This window comes from Carassius auratus, chromosome 25, assembly GCF_003368295.1.
Source record: "Carassius auratus strain Wakin chromosome 25, ASM336829v1, whole genome shotgun sequence".
NCBI classification, from domain to species: Eukaryota; Metazoa; Chordata; class Actinopteri; order Cypriniformes; family Cyprinidae; genus Carassius; species Carassius auratus.
This window is the reverse complement of record NC_039267.1, coordinates 21,718,492-21,743,402: the sequence shown is the minus strand read 5'-3', so window position 1 is coordinate 21,743,402 and position 24,911 is coordinate 21,718,492. Positions and strand designations below refer to the sequence as shown.

The 24,911-nt window shown below is 40.6% G+C and overlaps 1 protein-coding gene across 1 annotated transcript in view; it reads left to right on the top strand.

Annotated features, from left to right (window-relative positions):
• Window positions 1-8,993: 8,993 nt before the first annotated feature.
• The window catches only part of LOC113043650 (beta-2-syntrophin-like), a 28,506-nt gene continuing 12,588 nt past the window's right edge, over window positions 8,994-24,911 (top strand). The window contains exons 1-5 of the mRNA XM_026203156.1: window positions 8,994-9,680; window positions 13,772-13,973; window positions 18,794-19,001; window positions 21,485-21,627; window positions 21,707-21,903. Of these exons, the coding sequence (XP_026058941.1) occupies window positions 9,140-9,680; window positions 13,772-13,973; window positions 18,794-19,001; window positions 21,485-21,627; window positions 21,707-21,903 (1,291 nt within the window). The 5' untranslated portion in view covers window positions 8,994-9,139. The remainder of the gene's footprint in view (window positions 9,681-13,771; window positions 13,974-18,793; window positions 19,002-21,484; window positions 21,628-21,706; window positions 21,904-24,911) is intronic.

Below are 24,911 nucleotides of genomic sequence, written 5' to 3'. Positions count from 1 at the left end.
GATTTTTCCGAAAGTCAATGGGAGAAATGAATTGGAAATTTACTTCCGGCACCAATGCTCTCTCGGGCTGTGGGTGGGACTGTGATGCTCTATTAAGGTTAACAACGGAGAAACAAGGAGGGCAGGAAAATTCAAATCAAACAGGCAGACGCGGTGAGCTGTCAAACCATCCAAACATACACACACAAACACATTCACAACCCCACAAGCCCCGACAACCTGCATTAAGTTTTTTTTCACTTATACCATGTACAGCTGACAGTCCGCTCACTGACTTTTTGATGCACATTACATATAAAACTTGATCTAGTGAGCTCTATCAGTCCAGCTGTTGATACAGTGAGCGCTTTTGAGGAAGAAAAAATTAACTGGATTTTCCAAAGTTTGCCAGGTTCGTTTAACTTTGAAAGAAAATCAGTTTAGTTTAAAACAAGTTACCCAAAAGCCAGATTTTATATTCAAATTTTATGCTGCCATTATCTCTGTGGAGTAAGTACTATTTACATATTATATGAGGAGCAGATGTTGAACAGATTGAGATTCTGATCACAGAGTCATTGTCCAGTTCCCTTTCGATACTTCACTCATACTACGAGCCCCTCTGCATGACGATGACGGCCATGGTGAGTGCATTTTCACCCTCTCCAATGAGAGAGCTTTCCCCTGATCTCTTTTCATGTCCAGAGCAGCGTCCCTCGGCTAAAGCAGGCGACCTCGTCTCTTCCGGCAGATCGGAGGATGAGCCACTTGATGACTCCTTGACTCACGGTGTCTGAAACGGAAGACTGGAAGATTTCACTGCAGCAGAGAAGTCGTCCAGGCCATGTGACACAATGTCCCCTCGGACGAGTGGATGCTCCATCCCCAGACAGTTCTCAAAATCTGGTAGATTTTCAGGAAGGCAGAGGTCGACCTCTTCGCCTCAGAAAGCAACTCTCATTGCCCAAGCTATTTTTCGAAGGACATAGATGCGCTGGCCCACAACTGGCCCACAACTTGGGCCTCTATGCTCAGAAATGGTCAGTCTTTGTTGACTGGTGCTCAGCATGAAACGAAGACCCTGTTGAATGTGACGTATCTCCGATACTGTCATTTCTCCAGGAGCATCTGGACAAGGGTCTTACACCTACCACGCTCAAGGTGTATCTAGCAGCCATCGCAGCATTTCATGCTCCTACCGCTGGCCAATTTGTGGGTCTAAACAGCCTCATTGTGCGAGGTTCTAGGTGGTTAAAGCCCCCGTGTCCTCTAACCATTCCCACTTGGGACCTCCACACGGTCTTTGGAGCACTCAAAAAACCCATCTTTGAGGCGCTGCCGTCAGCTGACCTTCAGCCCCTAACGCTCAAAACCGTTCTGCTACTTGCTCTAGCATCGGTCAAGCGTGTTGGTTACCTGCAGGCCGTCTCGGTAAGCCCTGCTTGCCTTGAGTCCCTAAAGTGCTCTTGACGCCATTCCGAGCACAGGTAATTTCCCTCTCGGCTCTGCCTCCTTTGTCAGGTGAGCGAGAGCAGGATTTACTCTGCCCAGTGAGGGCTTTGAGGATATACATTGAGCAGTCACAGCCATTCAGGCAATCTGACCAGCTTTTTCTCTGCTTTGGGGGCCGCACCAAGACACAAACAGGCATCTAAGATTGGCTTGATTTGAGAAAGGGGTAAAGATTTTAGTTGATTAAAAAAACACTGGGTGGATTTTTATTATTTAAGGGGGGTTTTGTACACACTGCCAACACACATTTCAGTTTAAACAACTTGTAAAAGTGCATGTAGCAACATATGAACCATTTAAATCTAGACTGGGCTTGCTTGTTTGTTTTTAAATGTAAAAACTTATTTTACAAATGAAAAAGTCCTTTCACAACAAATAACTATGAAAAGAATATGCCTCCAGCTGAAGGAAATGTAAATTCACATCTGTACAGTAGAGGGTGCAGCTCAAACAAATCACATGAAGAATATTACGCAGGAGAAGAAAATTCAACACCATTCAGCAATAACAAAAATGTAACAAATGTGTCATCTTTGCTTGTGCATCTTTGTTACATAAGTCAAGTCACCTTTATTTATATATCGCTTTAAACAAAATACACTGCGTCAAAGCATCTGAACAACATTTATCAGGAAAACAGTGTGTCAATAATGCAAAATGACAGTTAAAGGCAGTTCATCATTGAATTCAGTGATGTTATCTCTGTTCAGTTGAAATAGTGTCTGTGCATTCATCTGCAATCAAGTGAACAATATCGCTATAGATGAAGTGACCCCAACTAAGCAAGCCAGAGGCGACAGCGGCAAGGAACTAAAACGCCATCGGTGACAGAATGGAGAAAAAACCTTGGGAGAAACCAGGCTCAGTTGGGGGGCCAGTTCTCCTCTGACCAGATGAAACCAGCAGTTCAATTCCAGGCTGCAGCAAATTCAGATTTTGCAGAAGAATCATCTGTTTCCTGTGGTCTTGTCCTGGTGGTCATCTGAGACAAGGTCTTTATAGGGGATCTGTATCTGGGGCTCTAGTTGTCCTGGTCTCCACTGTCTTTCAGGGCTGTAGAGGTCCTTTCTAGGGGCTGATCCACCATCTGGTCTGGATACGTACTGGATCCGGGTGACTGCAGTGACCCTCTGATCTGGACACAGACTGGATCTGGTGGCTACGGTGACCTCGGAATAAGAGAGAAACTGACAAATATTAGCATAGATGCCATTCTTCTAATGATGTAGCAAGTACATCGGGTGTTATGGGAAGTGTTCCCGGGTTCCTGTTTACCTAATTAATGCAGCCTAAAAATCCTTTAACGGATTTGGATATTAAAAGCATATTAGTGCGTTATGTGTAAACCAGGTTAAAGAGATGGGTCTTTAATCTAGATTTAAACTGCAAGAGTGTGTCTGCCTCCCGAACAATGATAGGTAGGTTATTCCAGAGTTTAGGCGCCAAATAGGAAAAGATCTGCCGCCCACAGTTGATTTTGATATTCTAGGTATTATCAAATTGAGTTTTGAGAACGCAGCGGACATGAAGGATTATAATGTAACAGGAGCTCATTCAGATGCTAAACCATTCAGGGCTTTATACGTAATAAGCAATTTTTTTTTATCTTTACAATGTTTGATAGAGAGATAAGGACAGGAGAGATGTCAGTCAAGTCATTGGAAACAAAGTAACTAGTGTTACTTGTTTGAAAAAGTAACTCAGATATTTCCTTCTAAATAAAACAGTAAAACAGTAAAAAAAGTAATCTGATTATATAACTCGGGTTACTTGTAATGCATTACCCCCAACACTGGTCAGTGGTGTTGATATTTCGCCTCACTTACAAAGGCAATATAGTTTTCAGGATTCTGTTCCTGTTCTGTGTAGTGTTTTGCCCCTGTTTCTGTCCCTGTTTTTCTATATTTGGTCATGTCCTTGTGTAGTTTGTATATGATTCCTGACTTGTATTTAACTTCCTGTTTGTTCAGTCTTCCTTTGTTGGTTTTATTAATTGAATGTTGTGTCCTGTCTTTCCAAGGATTAAAGACTAAAGATTACATAATATGTACTCCACGTCTCTTCGTTCCTTGCTCCTCCCCGGCACAGATTGTGAAAGAAAAATCAATCAAATACAGTTACCATTGTGTATTCTCTCCATTTTTGTCATCTGGCAGCCCCTTTGCTCGCCCCCAGCCCACCATCTATGCTGTGTGAGCTCTGCAGGACTGCTATCCTCCAGTGTTGCTATGGGTGGAGTTTCCCTTGACTCCATTTCAAGCTTCCAGTTTATAAGCCATGAACTCCGCCTCTGCCCGTTGACCCATCGGCTCCACCATGGCTCCTAGCTCCCTCCTCTCCTACGTGTCCCTGCAGTCCACTAGCTCCACCAGGCTTGCTCATCCCTCTGGCTCTGCCTTGGTCTGGCATTGACCATCCTGCACTTCGGGACTCCACTCCTTTGGTTTCGCCTCGTCTCTCCAGCTCTGTCAGGCTTCTTCCTCCCCACGGCTCCACCTCAGTCCTCGGTCACTCTGGCTGCACTGTGGTCTCCCAAATCCACGTCTTTGCGGCGGCCGTCAGCGCCACCTGCTCCACCTAGGACCTCGAGATTCTCATCTGCTCTCTCCATCTTTTTCTCGGGCTCCTCCAACACCTGCTCCGCCACCATTAGTCAGTCCCCCAGAGTCTGAGGCCATTCCTCCTCCATGGCACCTCCCTCCGTTGGTTCCACCGTGGGTCAACATCATGGCTGTGGCCTGGGTACAGCTGGACTCCTCCTGCTCCAAGCCCCTCCTGTTTCCTCCCTGGACTCTGTCTCCCCGCCCCCTCCCGGGTATCCATCCACCTTAGCGGGGCGCGAAATGTCATGATTCTGGACTCTCATGTTTTGCCTCTTTCTGTTCCTGTTTTTCCTTATTTGGTTATGTCCTCTGTAGCAATGTACAAACTTCATGATCGACGGGAATAAGGAGGCGGGAACCGACGGACAATGAAAAAATTTTTAATGACAAAATAAACACAAAACAGCGCAACTCGCTCCTGTTCCCATGGCTCTCGGCCCCACCCCACTCGTCACATACCCCCATCGCCCCTCGCAGGCCGGGGGGTACTCCCAAGACTGCGCTCTACCCTCCCCCCTGTGACTGCTCACAGTGACCTGGGGGTAGGACAGACGAGGCGAGAGAAAAGGAGATGGAAGGAGGAGCAACAGAGACGAGAGAGGGGAGAGAGGAGAAAAAAAAATTCTGGTTCCCAGACGCACTGCCGCTTGGCCCTCCACCAGCTGGGTGATCTCCTCTGCGGTGCCTGGCGATGACACTGGACGGCACTCGGCAGATGGCACGACACTCCGGCAGGTGTCCCCCCCTTCCCTGCTCCTCCCCATTCAGACAGATGGCAGCAGGCTCTGGCACCCTGGTGAATGGCGCCGACTCCTCCACTCCCTCACGGACGGCAGCAGCCCCTCCATATCACGGGCGGCCAGCAGTGAGCTCGCCCATCCCCGGCAACTGACCCCAGCCCACCGCCTTGAGCGTCCATGTCGGCACACATGGCGGGATCTTCAGCAGCGCGTCCCTCCTTCTCCCAGGTTTCGGCACCACTGTAATGATAAAAACTCCATAACTATGGGAAGAATGAGGCGGGAACCGGCGAACAATCAAAATGAAACTTTAATGCTCAAAATAAACATAAAACAGCGCATCAGCCCCTCACGGATGACTGACACGCACAAATAAAACGCAAACACAAACTAAAGCCCAGGCCTGGGTTTTATATCCCTCCATCTCCTCTGTGGGACTTGAGACCGGTGGGTCGAGCAGGTGTCGCTCATCTCCAATCACTCCACCGGCCTCGCTCCTGTTCCCATGTCTCTCGGCCCCGCCCCACTCGTAACATCCTCGTTTAGTTTGATTATGATTCCTGATACCTATGTTTAGTAATTATCCTTGTTTAAGTTCCTGTTTGTTCAGTTTTCCTTTGTCGGTTCTACTTGTTGGATCTAATTCCCCTGTCCAAGGAATTTTATGTACTCCACGTCTCCTAGTTCGGCACTCCTCCCAGTACAGATTGTAACAATAGTGGGTAGCATTTGTCACAATTACTATAGACAACAGTTTCCTTCATTTTTTAAAATGAACGGGAAGTGTTTGACAAAACTTCCCCTATAGTGACCATAAGTGGCCTACATTATTGTAAACAACGATCTGAGTTGTCTTCTTTGTCTTCCTCGCACACAAGAGGAGTTCAGTCATCCAGTGGACAGTCTTGCCTTGACTGTGGATGAAGTTATTATGTTCAGTGGATACTCGTCAAGGCTGAAATGGAGAAATACATGAAGAACAAAGAGCTTTATAACAATCTGAAGAAAGGCAAGATATGAATATCCGTATGGGTCACATGCTCAGTCCAACAAGCCAAAGAAAACAGTGTAAATTTCTGTTTTGTTCATCTTTGTTTTGTAGATATGCTGCTGTTGTCGGGTGAAGTTTCCACTGTTTTCATGGTCTTCCACATGCCTCCTGTTCATTTTCAGAAATATTTCCTGCAGTGAGGAATATTAGCATTGATAGTGATGATCAGATGAGCAAATCGAACAATGTGTTTTTTCCTCTTTTATGTCTGTCTGTAGCTTTTGTAGTGCAAAGGTACTAAATGTTTATTTCATTTAAACTCATGCATAACTTAGCAGTCGATTGTAGTAAGTTTTTTCACACTATAGAACACTGACACTTATCAATGTTCAATATTTGGCTTCATAAAGATACTACTTTACAGCCTCAGCCAGTCAAATATTGCGAGGTAGTTCTCACTACAAAATAGTTTTTAAAATCAACATTTACATTAGTTTATGACCATGAACATAGGTTCAATATATGCTAAATTAATAACATGATATCGTCTTTTCTGTTGAACTACAGTGAGAAAGACACAAACTCCAGAAACAATGCAGTTGTACTATTGCTATACTAAACTGGTATACTTAAAGTCTGCTAAACTAAACAACTAGGTTTGTGCTTAATGCATTTTAATTATGAAGAAATAGTGCCGAATCGCTGAACTTAAGATATACTGAAGTATATTTGATTGTGCTAAAGTGGAACTATAGCAAGTAAACATAAATATCTTGCAAGTAAAGACCTATATTATTCAAAGATCACACAAACAACATCAATAGTGGCATTAAAACACGTTAGGTTTAATATTAAGAAAGAAATGTGCATTGTGCACAAGCAGTACACCAAACAAAGTTTAGTTATAATTTTTATATTAGTCTCAAGAGTGAAGATTACAGATTCAGATTAGGAATACTTCATCTCCAAAACATTTAACAATAGTTTTAAATTACAAAAACACTGGACAATTAAATCTAGCTTCAATGCAGCTGTAAAAACAGAACAAATAACATTTACATTGTCAGTCAGTAACTCATTCACATATCATGACTTATCACACAGCTTTTCCATGTTGGCATCTGCATTTTGCTTCTAGCAAGTAACAGATGGATTTACTCCAAAGTACAGTAGAGCTGGACCGGAATCACAGCCTCACAGACGTCAGTATCAGATGATATGAGAAAACCTACTGTATCACCTCCAAAAGTAAATCCGTTTATTTATTTTGCTATGCATTAATTATATGGTTGGCTGCATTCTTCTATTATTACCCATCTGCTCTCCTACCATCTGAGGACCAGTGCTTAGGGCTTCTTTTTCTAAATAATTTTTATGACACTGCCATTTCAGCAGTAAAAGTAATGTCACAAACTCCAGAAATTATTCTGCTTTATTTTGTCCCTTTAACAGATGAAAATACCATACAAAAAGATGGCACACGTTCCGGTGTACACTGTGGGATTTCACAGCAGTGTGAAGAGTCACAAGAGTGAAGTCTTGTGATTAAATATATGCTGTGTGTCTACAGCCACATTCCACACCAACCTGGCCAGAAATTAGCTTTGGAACTACATTTGTTACAACGTCAAAACTTTGAATTTACCAATAATATTCTTCCAACATCAAAATAAATAAATAAATAAACAGAAGTTGCATCTGACATTATGCTTATTTACACAGAGGTGACATATACATTTACAAGACATTTGCATAATGTACATTGTACTCAAATTGATCTTGTTTCTTTTTTTTGATTAACTTTGCACTGTTATTAAACTGAACTGAATCTTTATAGAGAGGCTTTACAGTAGAATAGTTTTTTTCAATAACTGATGACATTCACACTGTTAATGAACTAAATTAAATCAGCACTGAACTAAATTGAGCTGAATAGAGCCACTGTTGTCTGTTGAGCTGCACAGCTGAAAATGAATTAATTTCATAGTTGAGGAATTTTTCAGCGCAGTTATTTTCTGTAACTGATGAAAATAACCATAATTTTTACCCTTCCGGACAAATTTGGGCTGTGAAACAACATTCACAGCTTTAGCTTTTAGATGCTGGCAAATGAAAAAATATAATTTATTCAAATTATATGTGTGTGTGTGTTTAAAGACATATGGATAAATCAATATCCATAATAAAATTTAAACCAGTAAACCTAGCATTTACAAATTTGGGCTGTGAAACAACATTAACAGCTTTAGCTTTTAGATGCTGTCAAATGAGCAAGGTATAAGCAAGGTGACACATGGCTGTGCATTAAACGTTGGGTGGCTCTTGGCTTAAAATCATTAAAGGCACAGCCAGCCATGCATGCATTATCCCTTACAGTCAACTGGAGTGCTGGATTTTACAAAAGTTAAATGACTTTAGAAAATGCTAAAAGTTTGTTTGTTTGTCTGTAGGACTTTGTGCTCTCTCTCCAGACACTCTGTGCAGGAAGAGTTTCCCCACCCCAGGCTGCAACCTGAGAGATGTGTGCTTGGATTGCACAAAGTTTGTGGCCGTTCCGGTATAAATAAATATAAGATTTTGCTAATTAAATATGTATCTATCTATCTATCTGTCTGTCTGTCCGTCCATCCGTCCGTCCGTCCGTCCGTCGGTCTATCTATCTATCTATCTATCTATCTATCTATCTATCTATCTATCTATCTATCTATCTATCTATCTATCTATCTATCTATCTATCTATCTATCTATCTATCTATCTATCTATCTATCTATCTATCTAATGTTTTCGTTTTTATTGAAAACTAGTGTGTTATCATTCAGTGTGGTGTCCTTTTACAAAAGACATTATATTTGTATCTAATTAATTAACAATGAATGGTGGGGAATAACAATAAAAAAAAAAATATTCTCAGCAAAAGGAAAATGCACAAAATAAATAAAGTCCGTTGCAGTGATTTCACCAGGGTAAAGTTAACTGTAGTGAAATCACAGCACAGGGTGTCTTGTTGGCCTTTTTTCTGTGGGAGGGAAGAAAAATAATTTTAATCCACCGCCCATCTCATGAATAATTAAGTACATACAAGAAGGGTGTTTTTAATTGTATAGTTTTTATTTATTTATTTTTTTATTTTTTAATCGTGCAGTGATCACAGATTCAAGCCGCTTCAGAAATACACCGATGATTTAACTTTTTAACTTTAACTTTAACTTCTTCAACAGACACACAATCGGTTCCTGTTCCTTCCTCGGGGAACTGCGCGTGTGAGTGGGTGTGTCGAGCGAGGGTAAACTTTATGATGAGTTAAAGTTTGATCATGGCCGTGTGGACCCGCGCGGAGAAACAGGGTCATCTGGACCTGCTGCTGAGCGACCGCTGGGTCCGGGTCACCGCGGAGCTCACGCGGGACACACTCACCCTGACGGCGGAGGGCGAACCGGGCGGGCCCGCGGGACACTCCGAGCACGGCTCTCAGATAAGGAACGGCGTGTCTAATGGCAACGAACAGAACCGAGATGTTTATCAGAGCCGCGGGCAACACGACAGTCCGGGTCGGGTCAACGGGTCCGACTCAGAGTCCAGCGGTTATTGTGACCCGGCGGGGCCGGAGGGGGTTCGGAGGGTTCGGATAGTCAAGCAGGAGTCCGGCGGACTGGGGATCAGTATTAAAGGGGGACGGGAGAACCGTATGCCCATCCTCATATCGAAGATCTTCCCCGGTTTAGCTGCGGACCAGAGTCGAGCCCTGCGGGTCGGCGACGCGATCATTTCCGTCAACGGCAGCGACCTCCGCGATGCCACGCACGACGCGGCGGTGCAGGCGCTGAAGAAGGCCGGGAAGGAGGTGACGCTGGAGGGTAAGCCGATCACTCGAGCCGCGGGGATTGTTCAGGCCCGCACGGAGCGCTGAACTTATCACTTAAGTTACACTAAACAGCGTTTTTATTATGGATATTGACACAACGTTCATAACTTTTAGTCTGGCACTACGAAGAGACTGAATATGTTTTCTAATGTGCTTTAATTATTGTTTCGTTAAGACTGCATTCATGTTAGTAAACAGAAGTTCATCCACTGTATTAATACTGTAACGGTTTTGATAATAATAATAATAATAATAATAATAATAATACTAATAAAGTACAATATTTTCTTTACTCAAAACAATCACAAAGAGAGTCTTGATCTGGTACTTGCGCTTACAGCACCATCTCTTCTAGATTTTGACCAGACATTAAATTAGGCATTCAAGATATTAAATGTTTGCAGCATGAATTTAAAAACTAACAAACAACAAAACAAAAAGCACTACTCCTATAAGTGTTTTGAGAGGGAAAACAGTAGGTAGTAGGCTGTATGTCATTTTATTATTAGGCTAAATTGGCCACATTTTATTTGGCTAAAATACTGGTAAATACAGCAAAATGCTTACAAACATTACAAACACAGGCTATTTTAGATCCATTCTTTCCACAACAAATCCTCTAAAGTAGTATTTAGGCTTAATATAAATGTCAAACCAAAACAAATTAATTTAAAAGTGAAACCGAAGCCTACTCTGATCTAATCTGTGGTCATTGAATGGTTTTCCTGAGTCATCACTTCTGAACTTTTTTTGACTGATTGAGTGATTACACGAAACATGATAAATTTCACTGTTATATGACAGCTGTTTCATTCAAACTTTTTTCTGATGTTCATTGATGTTTATTCTCTTTTGCAACTAGTAATAAAGATTGAGCTGATCAGTTCATGTGCTGCTTGAGCTGAGGAGGCTACAGTGATCAGGCCACATTAAATATCACAATCCATCTTTGAAACTATTAGATGGGAGGCGCTGGAAATTATACTATTATTCAGGACAAAATACTTACAGGCCCCATTATATACTGATAGTGTCTGCTGACGGCGGCCCGTGTTGTCAGTGGTGGTGTTCTGCAGCACTGCATCATGATCAGAGATCTGCAGGCTGACAGTCAGATATGTGGAGCAGTGTCCCATGGGATGGGCTCTGCTCAAACATACATTATCCTCTGTGGCACCGGCCTAATTAAAACGAGAGCTGAAGCTGTTTGATGGTCCTGGTGGATCTAATGAGATCATTAAATGGCTCAGAAATAATCCCATGATGTGGCACAATAACAGTACAGCAAATTCTAGACCTGCTCAGAGATGTGCATTATAAACCAGTCAGTTCAGCTTCTGGTGAATGATTATTATCAGATGCATTTTAGATGAGTGTAGCTTCTCAAGGTGTTGTGAGCAGCAGCAATGAGTGATTAAATCAGCCGTGAACGGTGAAGCTGAGATAAGAACAGGATGCTTCTACAGACCACTATTCTTCTGAGAGTGAAATAGAAAGCAATTCGTCCAGCCATAATAATTATCAGCTTGCAGAACAGACATAACATTTATGAGAAGTTCAGTTTCCATGAAGTAAGCTGATGTAAGGTGCCATGCTTTGTGTGTGTGTGTGTGTGTGTATATATATATATATGTATGTATGTATGTATTCCATTCCAAATTCTAATGTAGTCTTATTAAAAATAGTTTAGAACATCCGTATGCTATTTGTCTATAAAGATATAGCCTTATTAGTTAATAAATGACACTAACATTAGGATACTTTTATCCTTACCCTGGAGTTGTTTCACTCTCTTACTATGAAAATATTGAAGTTAATAAATAAACAAGTTAGCTTGATAATATTGTGTATCAGATATCTGACAGGCTGATGTCAGGATGGTGTGACTATGGAGTTTATCACCCAACACCAGTCAGCAGGCTCCAGAGTGATGATGCTCTGTGGTTGTTCTACATTGTCTCCTGTTCGCTTGCATTATATGAGCTCACATGTGTTCAGCTGAAGAAAAAGCAAGAACTCCAACATTCATAAATGTTAGTATTGTAATTTTACTGTTGTTCTGTAAAATTAATGATGCTAGTAATTACAACAGCTTTATTAAAGAGCCAGTAAGATGAAAATTCTAAGCTTCCTATCACTGTTTATAAGTCATGTACATTAGGTTTAAATCAATCCAAGGTTAAAAAACATTGTAATTTTGTCAAAATATCATTTTAAAATTATCTCAATTCTCAGAGATACCCAAACGGTTCGCGCGAAGCTGTTCAAAAGATTCAGTTTCCTTAAACCCCACTTTTCGGTAGCATACTGTGTTCTGATTGGTCAACTGACATAGTCAGGTTTGATTGGTTGTTCCGCACACACCTCCACGGTAAACTATGCGTTAGCATCTGTTTGGGGTGAATTATGTCTTATTCCTCTCATTGCGAAGCAAACAGTAAAATAAACAACTTGAACAGTCTCGCTGCTTTTTCTTCTGTGTGGGTGTATTCAAGCCGCGCGCTTCAGTTTGAATCTGAAAAGCGCGTTCAGCGCGGGGGCGTGGTCACATAAGATATAACGAAGGGAGACATGAAAAAAAGACATCACGTTGTTTTCATATGGATTACTTTAACACAGAATATCTGTTTTCGGCAGCACTTGTTTAGTTTTAAAGTAGACATGTCAAGCTTTCTATAGATATCTCTCTCATGTCTCTTCGTTTATTCACAGAGTTACACTTCATTTTAATGATGTGTTTGTAAATGAAGATCAGCGCAGACAGGCTGCAGACAGCACACATACTGATAAGACGCTCGGGAGAAAACAAACACATAACTTCATAATCATACTTCGCGTTGTGATTCGGAGATGCTCGTTAGTCTAAATAAAGTTTGTAATGAACCCTCTTTTATGGCCAAACACTTTGAAAATCCCGCCTTGTACTCACTGAGATTAGAAAAGCAGTCATCAGTGAAATGTTATGAACACAACAGAAGGGATTTGTTGTACTGCTCTGGTATTGTGGTAAAAATGAATTTTAGCCATTGGTTCTTCTGATTTTCATTCTTTGGCAGTGAAAATAAAACAAACTTGCCTTTAAAATTAAAAACACACTGACTCCTCGACATGATGCTATCACACCAACCAGAGCGTCTGTGTGGGGGGGGTGGGGCAGGTCAGAGTTCCGTTTCTCCCAAGACGGTAGGTGGAGATTATTATGCAAAGTGTTCCTAGTGACGTACATAGAGATGGGCAAAAGATTTGAAATCTATAACTGTCACGATCATTACATGAACTTTTGTAGAGGGCACTCCAATCAGTACAATTCCACACTCACCACCAGATGTCACTCGGACTCTAGCACCTCTTATCTGTTGCACCACACCCTAACTACATTTCCCATGAGTCTCTGCATCACAATCACCCTGCCACACCTGCACATCATTCCTCAGTCAATCTCCTTGCCACACCTGCACCTCATTTACACGCACATATAAGCAGCACACTCACTCTTACTCTCTGCGAAGTCTTGATTTGCTGTGTAAGACCGTATTCGGCCTTCGGTCCAGTGTTTTATTTTGTTCGGCTTCAGCCAAGAGTTTTCACTTCAGTGCATCCCTAGTATCCCTCTTGAATGCAGTTATTTATTTTTGTCTTGTTGGCACCCAAGCAATCACAATTTACATTCATCTGTCCAAACTGAATTCCTCAGCCAAGCCAAGTGTGTTTCTACTCAAGCATGTTATCAGTAAGGAACAGTGTGCCGTTGTTGTTTGTAAGTATGAGGACACACTTGGCTAAATGTTTCAGATGTTCATGACAGTATAAAGGAAACATCTAAATATGGTTTAAGAATTCAAATGTTTTATTTAGGTCCTAGACTTCAAACTGGTTTTGGATCTTCGTGTTCAGTGTTAAGCGGTCCATTGCCTGCAAGCACACACAGTCCTGCGAAACATCATCAAAACATTAGACTGGACCTAAAGCTCAGAGTCTTAGCCTCTTTTGGCCAAACACACACACTGATCCTCATGTGTAATGTTTTGTATTTTTATGTTTCTGATATTGAATACTCAGTTAGGCTGTATGTGTTGTGTGCAGTGAAGTACATCAGGGAGGTGTCTCCGCTCTTTAAGAAGTCCACTGTGAGCGCCGATCTGCCTTGGGATGGGTGTCTTCAGTCCCCAAACCTCAGCAGCAGCGACGAGTCGGCCAAGAGCAGTGTAAGTCGTGACAGGAAGGTCATCCCGCTCAAAATGAGCTTCATCAGCCGAAACCTCACCATGCCTGACCTGGAAAACAGGTGCGTGTGTGTTTGTGTGTGAGATCTCAGAAGTAGCCAGAAACTGTATTTTGCTAATGAGGTTGACTATCTTTCTGCTTTGAAGACAAAAGCAACATTTGGATTTGTATCTCATAGAAACATGTCAAGCTCCCTAAAATCAACACTTGCTGTGAATTATTAATTTAGCATATATTAACTAACATAATGAAATCATGATATTACATGAATGACAGTAGTGATGTCAATCGTATCCAAAATAAAACAATTTTTTTTCCATAATATATGTATGTGTATTATGTATATTTATTATCTAATTATAAATACACTCTTTCATGTATATATGTTTGTAAATATTTACATTTACATTAAATTTAGCTGATGCTTTTATCCAAAGCGACTTACAATTGCTATCTATGTCAGAGGCCGCACACCTCTGGAGCAACTAAGGGTTAAGTGTCTCGCTCAGGAACACATTGGTGTCTCACAGTGGATTCGAACTGTCGTGGCTTAATGGTTAGAGGGTTGCACTCCCAATCGAAGGGTTGTGAGTTCTAGTCTAGGGCCGGACGGAATTGTGGGTGGGGGGAGTGCATGAACCGCTCTCTCTCCACCTTCAATACCATGACTTAGGTGCCCTTGAGCAAGGCATCGAACCCCCAACTGCTCCCCGGGCGCCGAAGCATAAATGGCTGCCCACTGCTCCAAGTGTGTGTTCACTGTGTGTGTTTGTGTGTGGGTGTGTGTTCACTGCTCTGTGTGTGTATATTTTGGATGGTTTAAATGCAGAGCACAAATTCTGAGTATGGGTCACCATACTTGGCTGAATGTCACTTCACTTTCACTTTCACCCAGGTCTCTCACACCAAAGGCATGTGTCTTATCCACTGCGCTAACATCACCCAAATATTTACATGCATGCATTTACATTAATATAATTTAAGAATCTGAATCAGAAAGAGCTTTATTGCATTTGTTTTAGTGACATAAGCTTCCAGTACACAGAGACAACAACACAGAAAAAAAAGAGATTTACAAATTGGCAAATAAATAAGTGTATAAACAATTGTGCTATAAATGATAATGGAATAGGATTGATTGAGATGCAGGAATGTTCTAGGATGGAGGGTTAACAAATAAATATAAGTATATTGCATGTTTATAAGCATAAGTAGGGAACATTTAACTGTTCATGAGGTAGATTGCCTGGGGGAAGAAACTGTTCTTGCGCCTTGCTGTTCTGGTGTTTGCGGCTCTGAGGCGCCGACCAGATGGCAAAAGTTCAAGGATGGGGTGACTTGGATGTGAGGGATCCAGAGTGATTTTCTGAGCCCTTTTCCTCACTCTGGATGTATACAGTTCTTGAAGGGTGGGCAGAGGAGCACCAATAATCCTTTCGGCAGTCCGAACAGTTCTCTGTAGTCTTCTGATGTCTGATTTTGTTGCTGAACCAAACCAGACATTTATTGAAGTACACAGTGCAGACTCAATGAAGGCTGAGTAGAACTGTTTCAGCAGCTCCTGTGGCAGGTTAAACTTCCTGTTTACCAGTTTTTCAAACGACTTCATGACGATAGACGTTAGAGCCACAGGTCTGTATTCGTTAAGTTCTGTTATCTTGGGTTTCTTTGGGATGGGGATTATGGTGGAGTGTTTGAAGCAGGAAGGCACTTCACACAACTCCAGGGATCTGTTGAAGATCTGTGAAAGGATGGGGGCCAGCTGGTCAGCACAGATTTTCAGACAGGCTGGTGTAACACCATCTGGGCCTGGTGCTTTTCTTCTTTTGTTCTTATTGAAGACCTGGCGCACATCATCTTCACAGATTTGAAGAGCAGGAGGTGTGGAGAGGGGGATTGCAGAATGTGTTAATGGTTGTTTAGGGAGATGGTCAGAATGGGTGTTGGGGGTTTCAAATCTGCAATAATCAATCAATCAATGACCTTTATTTATGCACTGCTTTAAACAAAATACATTGCGTCAAAGCACTGAACAACATTCATTTGGAAACATTGTGTCAATAATGCAAAATGATAGTTAAAGGCAGTTCATCATTGAATTCAGTGATGTCATCATCTCTGTTCAGTTGAAATAGTGTCTGTGCATTTATTTGCAATCAAGTAAACGATATCGCTGTAGATGAAGTGACCCCAACTAAGCAAGCCAGAGGCGACAGCGGCAAGGAACCGAAACTCCATCGGTGACCTAATGGAGAAAAAAACCTTGGGAGAAACCAGGCTCAGTTGGGGGGCCAGTTCTCCTCTGACCAGATGAAACCAGTAGTTCAATTCCAGGCTGCAGCAAAGTCAGATTGTGCAGAAGAATCATCTGTTTCCTGTGGTCTTGTCCTGGTGGTCCTCTGAGACAAGGTCTTTACAGGGGATCTGTATCTGGGGCTCTAGTTGTCCTGGTCTCCGCTGTCTTTCAGGGCAGTAGAGGTCCTTTCTAGGTGCTGATCCACCATCTGGTCTGGATACGTACTGGATCCGGGCGACTGCAGTGACCCTCTGATCTGGATACAGACTGGATCTGGTGGCTACGGTGACCTCTGAATAAGAGAGAAACAGACAAATATTAGCGTAGATGCCATTCTTCTAATGATGTAGCAAGTACATCGGGTGTTATGGGAAGTGTTCCCGGTTCCGGTTTACCTAATTAATGCAGCCTAAAAATCCTTTAACGGATTTGGATATTAAAAGCATATTAGTATGTTATGTGTAAGCCAGGTTAAAGAGATGGGTCTTTAACTAGATTTAAACTGCAAGAGTGTGTCTGCCTCCCGAACAATGTTAGGTAGGTTATTCCAGAGTTTAGGCGCCAAATAGGAAAAGGATCTGCCACCCGCAGTTGATTTTGATATTCTAGGTATTATCAAATTGCCTGAGTTTTGAGAATGTAGCGGACGTAGAGGATTATGATGTAAAAGGAGCTCATTCAAATACTGAGGTGCTAAACCATTCAGGGCTTTAGAAGTAATACGCAATATTTTAAAATCTATATGATAAAATAACACTCATTCAGGTCGTTAGCAAGTCGTTGATTAGCCTCAGTGCAAGGGGATGGTGTCTTGTAGTTCGTGATGGCTCTCAGACCTCTCCACACTGAAGTTGAGTCGTTGGAAGTAAACTGGTTTTCCAACTTTTTAGTGTAGGTCTTTTTAGCCGCTCTAATCTCTTTGTTCAGTGTGTTCCTGGCCTGATTGTACAAGACCCTGTCACCATTTCTGTAGGCATCCTCTTTGGCCTGACGAAGATGTCTGAGTTTTACTGTAAACCATGGCTTATCATTGTTGAATGTTAAATAAGTCCTTGTAGGAATGCATATATCCTCACAGAAACTAATATAGGATGTTACAGTCTCTGTGAGTTCATCCAGATCGGTGGCAGCAGCTTCAAAAACACTCCAATCAGTGAGGTCAAAACAAGATTGTAAATCCTGCTCTGCTTCATTAGTACATCTTTTTACTGTCCTTACTACAGGTTTAGCTGATTTTAGTTTCTGTCTGTAGGACGGTATAAGATGAACCAGACAGTGATCAGAACGTCCCAAAGCTGCTCGTGGAACAGAGTGAAATGCATCCTTTATTGTGGTGTAACAGTGATCCAATATATTACTGTCTCTGGTGGGACATGTAACATGCTGTCTGTATTTTGGCAGTACACGGGAGAGATTGGCTTTATTAAAATCCCCAAGAATGATTAAAGCAGAGTCCGGGTGTTGTTGTTCTGTGTCTGTGATCTGATCAGCGAGTTTCTGTAAAGCTGAGCTCACATGCGCTTGCGGAGGGATGTAAACACTGACCAGAATGAACGAGTGAAACTCCCACGGCGAATAGAACGGCTTGCAGTTGACAAACTGCATTTTTAGATCAGGACAGCACATCTTCTTTAACACAGTTATATCTGTACACCAGCGTTCATTGATGTAAAAGCATGTCCCGCCACCGTGCGATTTCCCTGTTGATTCTGATTCGCGATCTGCTCTAAACAGCTGAAAGTCCGGCAGAAGGAGCGCGCTGTCTGGTATGGTGTCATTCAGCCAGGTTTTGGTGAAACACAGAGCAGCAGAGTGAGAGAAATCCTTATTTGTCCGAGAGAGCAGAAGGAGTTCGTCTGTTTTGTTGGGTAGAGAGCGGAGATTTGCCAGATGGATGCTAGGCCGCGCAATCCGCGCTTCCTGAGTCTGACGAGCGCTCCCGCTCGCTTCCCCCGTCTGTGCGTCCTCAAGCGTTTGATCAGCTCCTCCGATAACAATGTTCAGTAAAACGTCTGTATAATAAAAAACCAGAAAAATATCCTGTGGTGTGTTCTGCCGAATGTTCAGCAGTTCATCCCTGGTGAAACTGATCGTGTTTGTTAAACAAAAAACAGGAAAAACTAACAAAAACAGTACAAACACTGGAGAGCCAAGCATTGAAGCAGCCATGTGCGGCGCCATCTTGATAAAAAGGTTTATATATAAATTACATTTTATATATAAACCTAACATTTTTCTTAAAAATATACATGAATGTTTGTATTTATATATACATAATAAATATACACAGTATACCCATATATTATGTAAACAAAAACTTTTATTTTGGATGCGATTTATCGTTTGACGGCACTAAATGAAAGTACCTGCCAATTAAAAAAGAACTTGGACATAAATGAACAGAAATGCTTTACTTTATGCAATTACTTAAAAAGTAGTGCTAGTATTCTGTTTTAAATTAAAGAAGTAACATGTACCTTTCGCAAATTACTTTGAAGAAATACTGATTATGTGGCGTGCTACTTGTAAGATTTAAGTGCAGCGCTGGGATGGGGATGTTTTCATGGATGTTGTGTTTGTTTCAGGCTGCTGGAGCTTCACTCTCCGGACGGACAGCACACTGTGGTGCTGCGGTGTAAAGACGGGGCCTCCGCTCACTCCTGGTTCACAGCCATTCACACAAATATTGCTGCCCTATTGCCACAGATGATGGACCATATCAACTCTTTCTTGAGCAACCCCAGCGGCAACACACACTGCACAGTCAAACACATCGGCTGGTTGGCAGAGCTGGTATCTCTCTCTCTCTCACACACACACACACACACAGACACAGTGATATTTGCACTCTGAGGTCAATCATGACATGTAGTTCTCAAAACATGCATGAAGTAAAAGTGTCATTTTATAAAACAAGTGCCTTTTTGTGACCCTTATTAACACCTGCAGAATAACTGATGTAAACTGTTAAAGGGGTAATATGATGCTTTTTTTTTTTAAAGATCATTATTTGGTGTAACAGTATATGTTGACATGCTCTAATGTTAAAAAAAAACTTTTTCAAATACTGTACATTATTTTAGGCCCTCTATACCTTGCCTCTCTCAAACGTGTCGTTTTCTACAAAGTCCCTCCTGACTCCTGTCCGCTCTGATTGGCCGACTGACCCAGTGCATTGTGATTGGCCAAACACTGCAAGCACTCGTCAGAAATGTAACGCCCCTTTCCATTATTGCGAGCTTCATCTTTCATAATAAATGTAAAGACAAATAATAATGTCCTTAGTTTTACCATCAGTTCAAGACTGAAAGAGGTACTGAGTCGTGTGACAGACACAGTGATGAAGCTCATATGTGTTTGCAGAACATAAGACACGGACGGTTAAGAAAGCTCATTCAATCTTAAACTATCTTAAAGATTGCTAAATGCATCTACTTTCAGAAGGTCAAATGAAGGGCTTTAGCTTTCTTCTAGATAGACACACATCTCCCTGACATGACTGCTTCAACACTTTCTGTGTTACTGAAACCACAACTTCTTTCTTTGTGTGAACATTAGGGCGGCATTACGGAAATATTTCCACGTAGTGACATATAGATGTGGGGGCGTGTTTGAATGAGCTGTTTTGGCGTGGCAGAGTGTTAACTTTGATTAAGATTTTCTCTATCTTTGGATTTGAGACTTTAGTCTTTGCAACTTCACAGATCTTCTGCATTCACCAAGAGCTTGAAACACTCCAGAGAGAAAGGAAAAATTGAAATCACATAAAAAATAAATCAAAACTATATTATAGGCTAATTCAAAGTAAATCATACCAGCATTCAGTCTCTTTATATATTCTTATACTTTCTATTAAATATTCTTTATATTATAAAAGAAATACATGAAATATATTCTGTATATAAACACACATAAAATGCAGTGAAATGCAATATTGTCACTTAACACTAGGGTTGAAAGTGTTGATTTCCCAACTTAAATCAATCTTCATTGTAATGAACTGATAGGAATCAGTCTTTTATTCTATGCTGTGTTTTGTTGATGTGTGAATAAAACTTCAAGTCTTATCTGTAAAGCTTTGCACTTTATGTAAACAAAGTCTCAGCTTTCAGATTTTTTAGTAAATTTTATAATGAAATTTAAATAAATGAAAAAAAAAAAAAAAAAAAACTTTAGTTTGCAGTGTTTCGATAAATGTATGTGCTACAATTATATTTTTTACCTGTTAGTGATGTCTTAATTATTATATTATTCTCACTGTTATATAATGTTAACCTTTTCTATTATTATCCATTCATTTCAATATCTCCCGATACGATAATGTCACAATATGAAGTCCACAATATGTTTATTGCATATTTTAAAAAAAGAGACAAAAGAAGAATTTTTTGCACATTTTAAAGTTAAATTATTTGATGTATTGCACTTTTATAAAGAACTCCAATAATATCCCAATGATGGTAATAGCCATATATTGTAAAATAGTTGCAATGCAAAATAAATGAAAAGGAGTATTTCATAGGTGTTTGATATTTGCTTTACACTACAGTAGGCAAATAGCAATACTTCTTTAATGTCTTTAATGTTTTCAACTGTTAATCATTTTGAAACGTGAAGCAAGACTTTCAAAATCACTCGAATTAAGATCATAATAAAAACATTTTAAAGCACAGCCATCACAGAATCAGACTTTAGCACCGCCTTTTACTTTGAAAACGCTCTGAAGTAAAAAAAAATAAACCATAAGATATAGTTTAAAAGCTATAATACCTTTTTTGAAATCAAATCTTTGCATAGCTATGACCGGAAACACTGGCATCAAACAAAACAATGGGGAAAAAATAAAACAATTGATCTTAAAAAAATAAATAAAGCATGCACATAAACACAAATTGAAATATAAAACAGTTATAGAATAAGTATGTGTCCTATTCTGTGTCCTAAACTCCTGAAACAAAAGTGTCTCATATTTTAAAGCAGTCAATGTTATTTATGAAAGAAACTAATTAAATCTGTGTATGTGTGAAAATATTCAGATGTAACCTTCTTTGTAATTAACATTTTCATGAGCAACTGCAATTTAATTATACATTTTTCTCAGTAACTGTAAAAGATTACAATTGCATTTATTTTAGTTACATGTGACTACCGGTAGTTACTTCATACACTGTTCGCATAGAGCTGTTTTATAATATAGATAGTTTACAGCATTAGTTGAGAGATATTTGTCCTTTGGCATTGTAAGTGTATCGTCTGGCTGCGGTGTCTGTGTGCAGCTGGAGCTGGACGGTGGGCGGCATCAGTACAGACGAGTGGTCATGGCGCTCACAGAGAAAGACCTCCTGCTGTTCCAGTCAGTGCCCTGGACACATGAGAGCTGGACCTCTCCTCTCCTGACGCACCCGCTGCTCGCTACACGGTCAGTCCTTACTCTAGCAAAGCCTCATGTGCTGTCAGAGTCACAGCTGGATGAACTCTGTGTTGGTCTCTGTCTGCAGGCTGGTCCACTCGGGCAGCGTCCGCAGCTCTCCGGCTCTGGGTGGAGATCTGGTGTTCGCCACACGAACAGGCACCGGCCGAGGCATCGAGTCTCATGTGTTTCGTGTGGAGACACACTGGGATCTGTCCACATGGACACGTGTGCTGGTGCAGGGCGGACACCTGGCTGCTGAGCTCATCAAAGAGGTTTCCATAGGTGTGTGTGAATATATGAAGAAAATAATCTACCCTTCGCATTAATACACCTGTCTTAAAAACATTGGCAGACGTGGCCGTAAAGTCAATCTATAGTCCTGTGTGCTTGAGTAGTTTTAAAGTCCTATCTTTTTTCTAAATGCATTTATCTTATTGTGAACAATACATGTTTTTCATGTTTATACCTCGTATTTTTTTTATTTATTTTTTATCTCTGGTCACACATGCAGGACTTCTGCAATAATTTAGTCTGCTTAAATCCGACCCTGCAAGCTTTCAATGAAATACAGAATATATATATATATATATATATATATATATATATATATATATATATATATATATATATATATATATATATATATATATATATATATATATATATATATAATATAAATATAAATGAACGCAAGCTACTCCGAGATGCTATTTCTTAACTTAAAATAGATTTAAAGGAAAATTCTAGGTTCAGTATATGTTAAGCATTTTTATTATATATTTGTGATGCAACCAAGAAAAATATTCTACAGCTTTCCACAGAAATAGTTAATAATTTTTCTTTTTTATGTTAAAAAGCATTTTTTATGCATCGTAGCTACTGTGGAAATAGCTAGACTTTTTATTTTTTCTTTAAAAAAAAGGAGGGACAAGGCAAAATAAATGTTTGTGGCAATCAACATTATGCTCACAAATACTAGTCAAGGCAACGAGTGCACGAGTTCAAGTTGAACTTGTTGAACCTGGAATATTCCTTTAATTACTACTGTGGGTAAACTGTCAAGTCAAGTAACCTTTATTTATATATCGCTTTAAACAAAATACATTGCGTCAAAGCAACTGAACAACATTCATTATGAAAAAAAACAGTGTGTCAATAATGCAAAATGATAGTTAAAGGCAGTTCATCATTGAATTCAGTGATGTCATCTCTGTTCAGTTTAAATAGTGTATGTCCATTTAATTGCAATCAAGTCAACGATATCGCTGTAGATGAAGTGACCCCAACTAAGCAAGCCAGAGGCGACAGCGGCAAGGAACCGAAACTCCATCGCTGACCGAATGGAGAAAAAAACCTTGGGAGAAAGCAGGTTCAGTTGGGGTGCCAGTGCTCCTCTGACCAGACGAAACCAGTAGTTCAATTCCAGGCTGCAGCAAAGACAGATTGTGCAGAAGAATCATCTTTTTCCTGTGGTCTTGTCCTGGTGGTCCTCTGAGACAAGGTCTTTACGGGGGATCTGTATCTGGGGCTTTAGTTGTCCTGGTCTCCGCTGTCTTTCAGGGCAGTAGAGGTCCTTTCCAGGTGCTGATCTACCATCTGGTCTGGATACGTACTGGATCCGGGTGACTGCAGTGACCCTCTGAACTGGTTACAGACTGGATCTGGTTGCTATGGTGACCTCGGAATAAGAGAGAAACAGACTAATATTAGCGTAGATGCCATTCTTCTAATGATGTAGCAAGTACATCGGGTGTTATGGGAAGTGTTCCCGGTTCCGGTTTACCTAATTAATGCAGCCTAAAAATCCTTTAACGGATTTGGATATTAAAAGCATATTAGTATGTTATGTGTAAGCCAGGTTAAAGAGATGGGTCTTTAATCTAGATTTAAACTGCAAGAGTGTGTCTGCCTCCCGAACAATGTTAGGTAGGTTATTCCAGAGTTTAGGCGCCAAATAGGAAAAGTATCTGCCGCCTGCAGTTGATTTTGATATTCTAGGTATTATCAAATTGCCTGAGTTTTAAGAACGTAGCGGACGTAGAGGATTATAATGTAAAAGGAGCTCATTCAAATACTGAGGTGCCAAACCATTCAGGGCTTTAGAAGTAATACGCAAAATTTTAAAATCTGTACAATGTTTGATAGGGAGCCAGTGCAGTGTGGACAGGACCAGGCAAATATGGTTATACTTCCTGGTTCTAGTAAGAACTCTTGCTGCTGCATTTTGGACTAGCTGTAGTTTGTTTACTAAGCGTGCAGAACAACCACCCAATGAAGCATTACAATAATCTTAACCTTGAGGTCATAAATGCATGGATTAACATTTCTGCATTTGACATTGAGAGCATAGGCCGTAATTTAGATATATTTTTGAGATGGAAAAATGCAGTTTTACAAATGCTAGAAATGTGGCTTTCTAAGGAAAGATTGTGATCAAATAGCACACCTAGGTTCCTAACTGATGACGAAGAATTGACAGAGCAACCATGAAGTCTTGTTTTTTCAGAATTTAGCAGTAAGAAATTATTCGTCATTCAGTTTTTTATATTGACTATGCATTTCATTAGTTTTTCAAATTGGTGTGTTTCACCAGGCTGCGAAGAAATATAGAGCTGAGTATCATCAGCATAATAGTGAAAGCTAACACCATGTTTCCTGATGATATCTCCCAAGGGTAACATATAAGCGTGAAGAGTAGCGGCCCTAGTACTGAGCCTTGAGGTACTCCATACTGCACTTGTGTTCGATATGATACATCTTCATTCACCTCTACGAACTGATGGCGATCATATAAGCACAATTTAAACCATGCTAATGCACTTCCATTAATGCCAACAAAGTGTTCTAGTCTATGCAAAAGAATGTGGTGGTCAATTGTGTCAAACGCAGCACTAAAATCCCATAACTAAAGAACTAATAGAGAGATACAACCACGATCAGATGATAAGAGCAGGTCATTTGTAACTAAAGAGAGCAGTCTCAGTACTAAATGATACGGTCTAAATCCTGACTGGAAATCCTCACATATACCATTTTTCTCTAAGAAGGAATATAATTGGATATAATATTGGACAGAAAAGGGAGATTCGAGATTTGTCTACAATTATCTAGTTCTTTGGGGTCAAGTTGTGGTTTTTTGATGAGAGGCTTAATAACAGCCAGTTTGAAGGTTTTATGGACATATCCTAATGACAATGAGGACTTAATAAAAGTCAGAAGAGGATCTATGACTTCTGGAAGCACCTCTTTTAGGAGCTTAGATGGTATAGGGTCTAACATACATGTTGCTG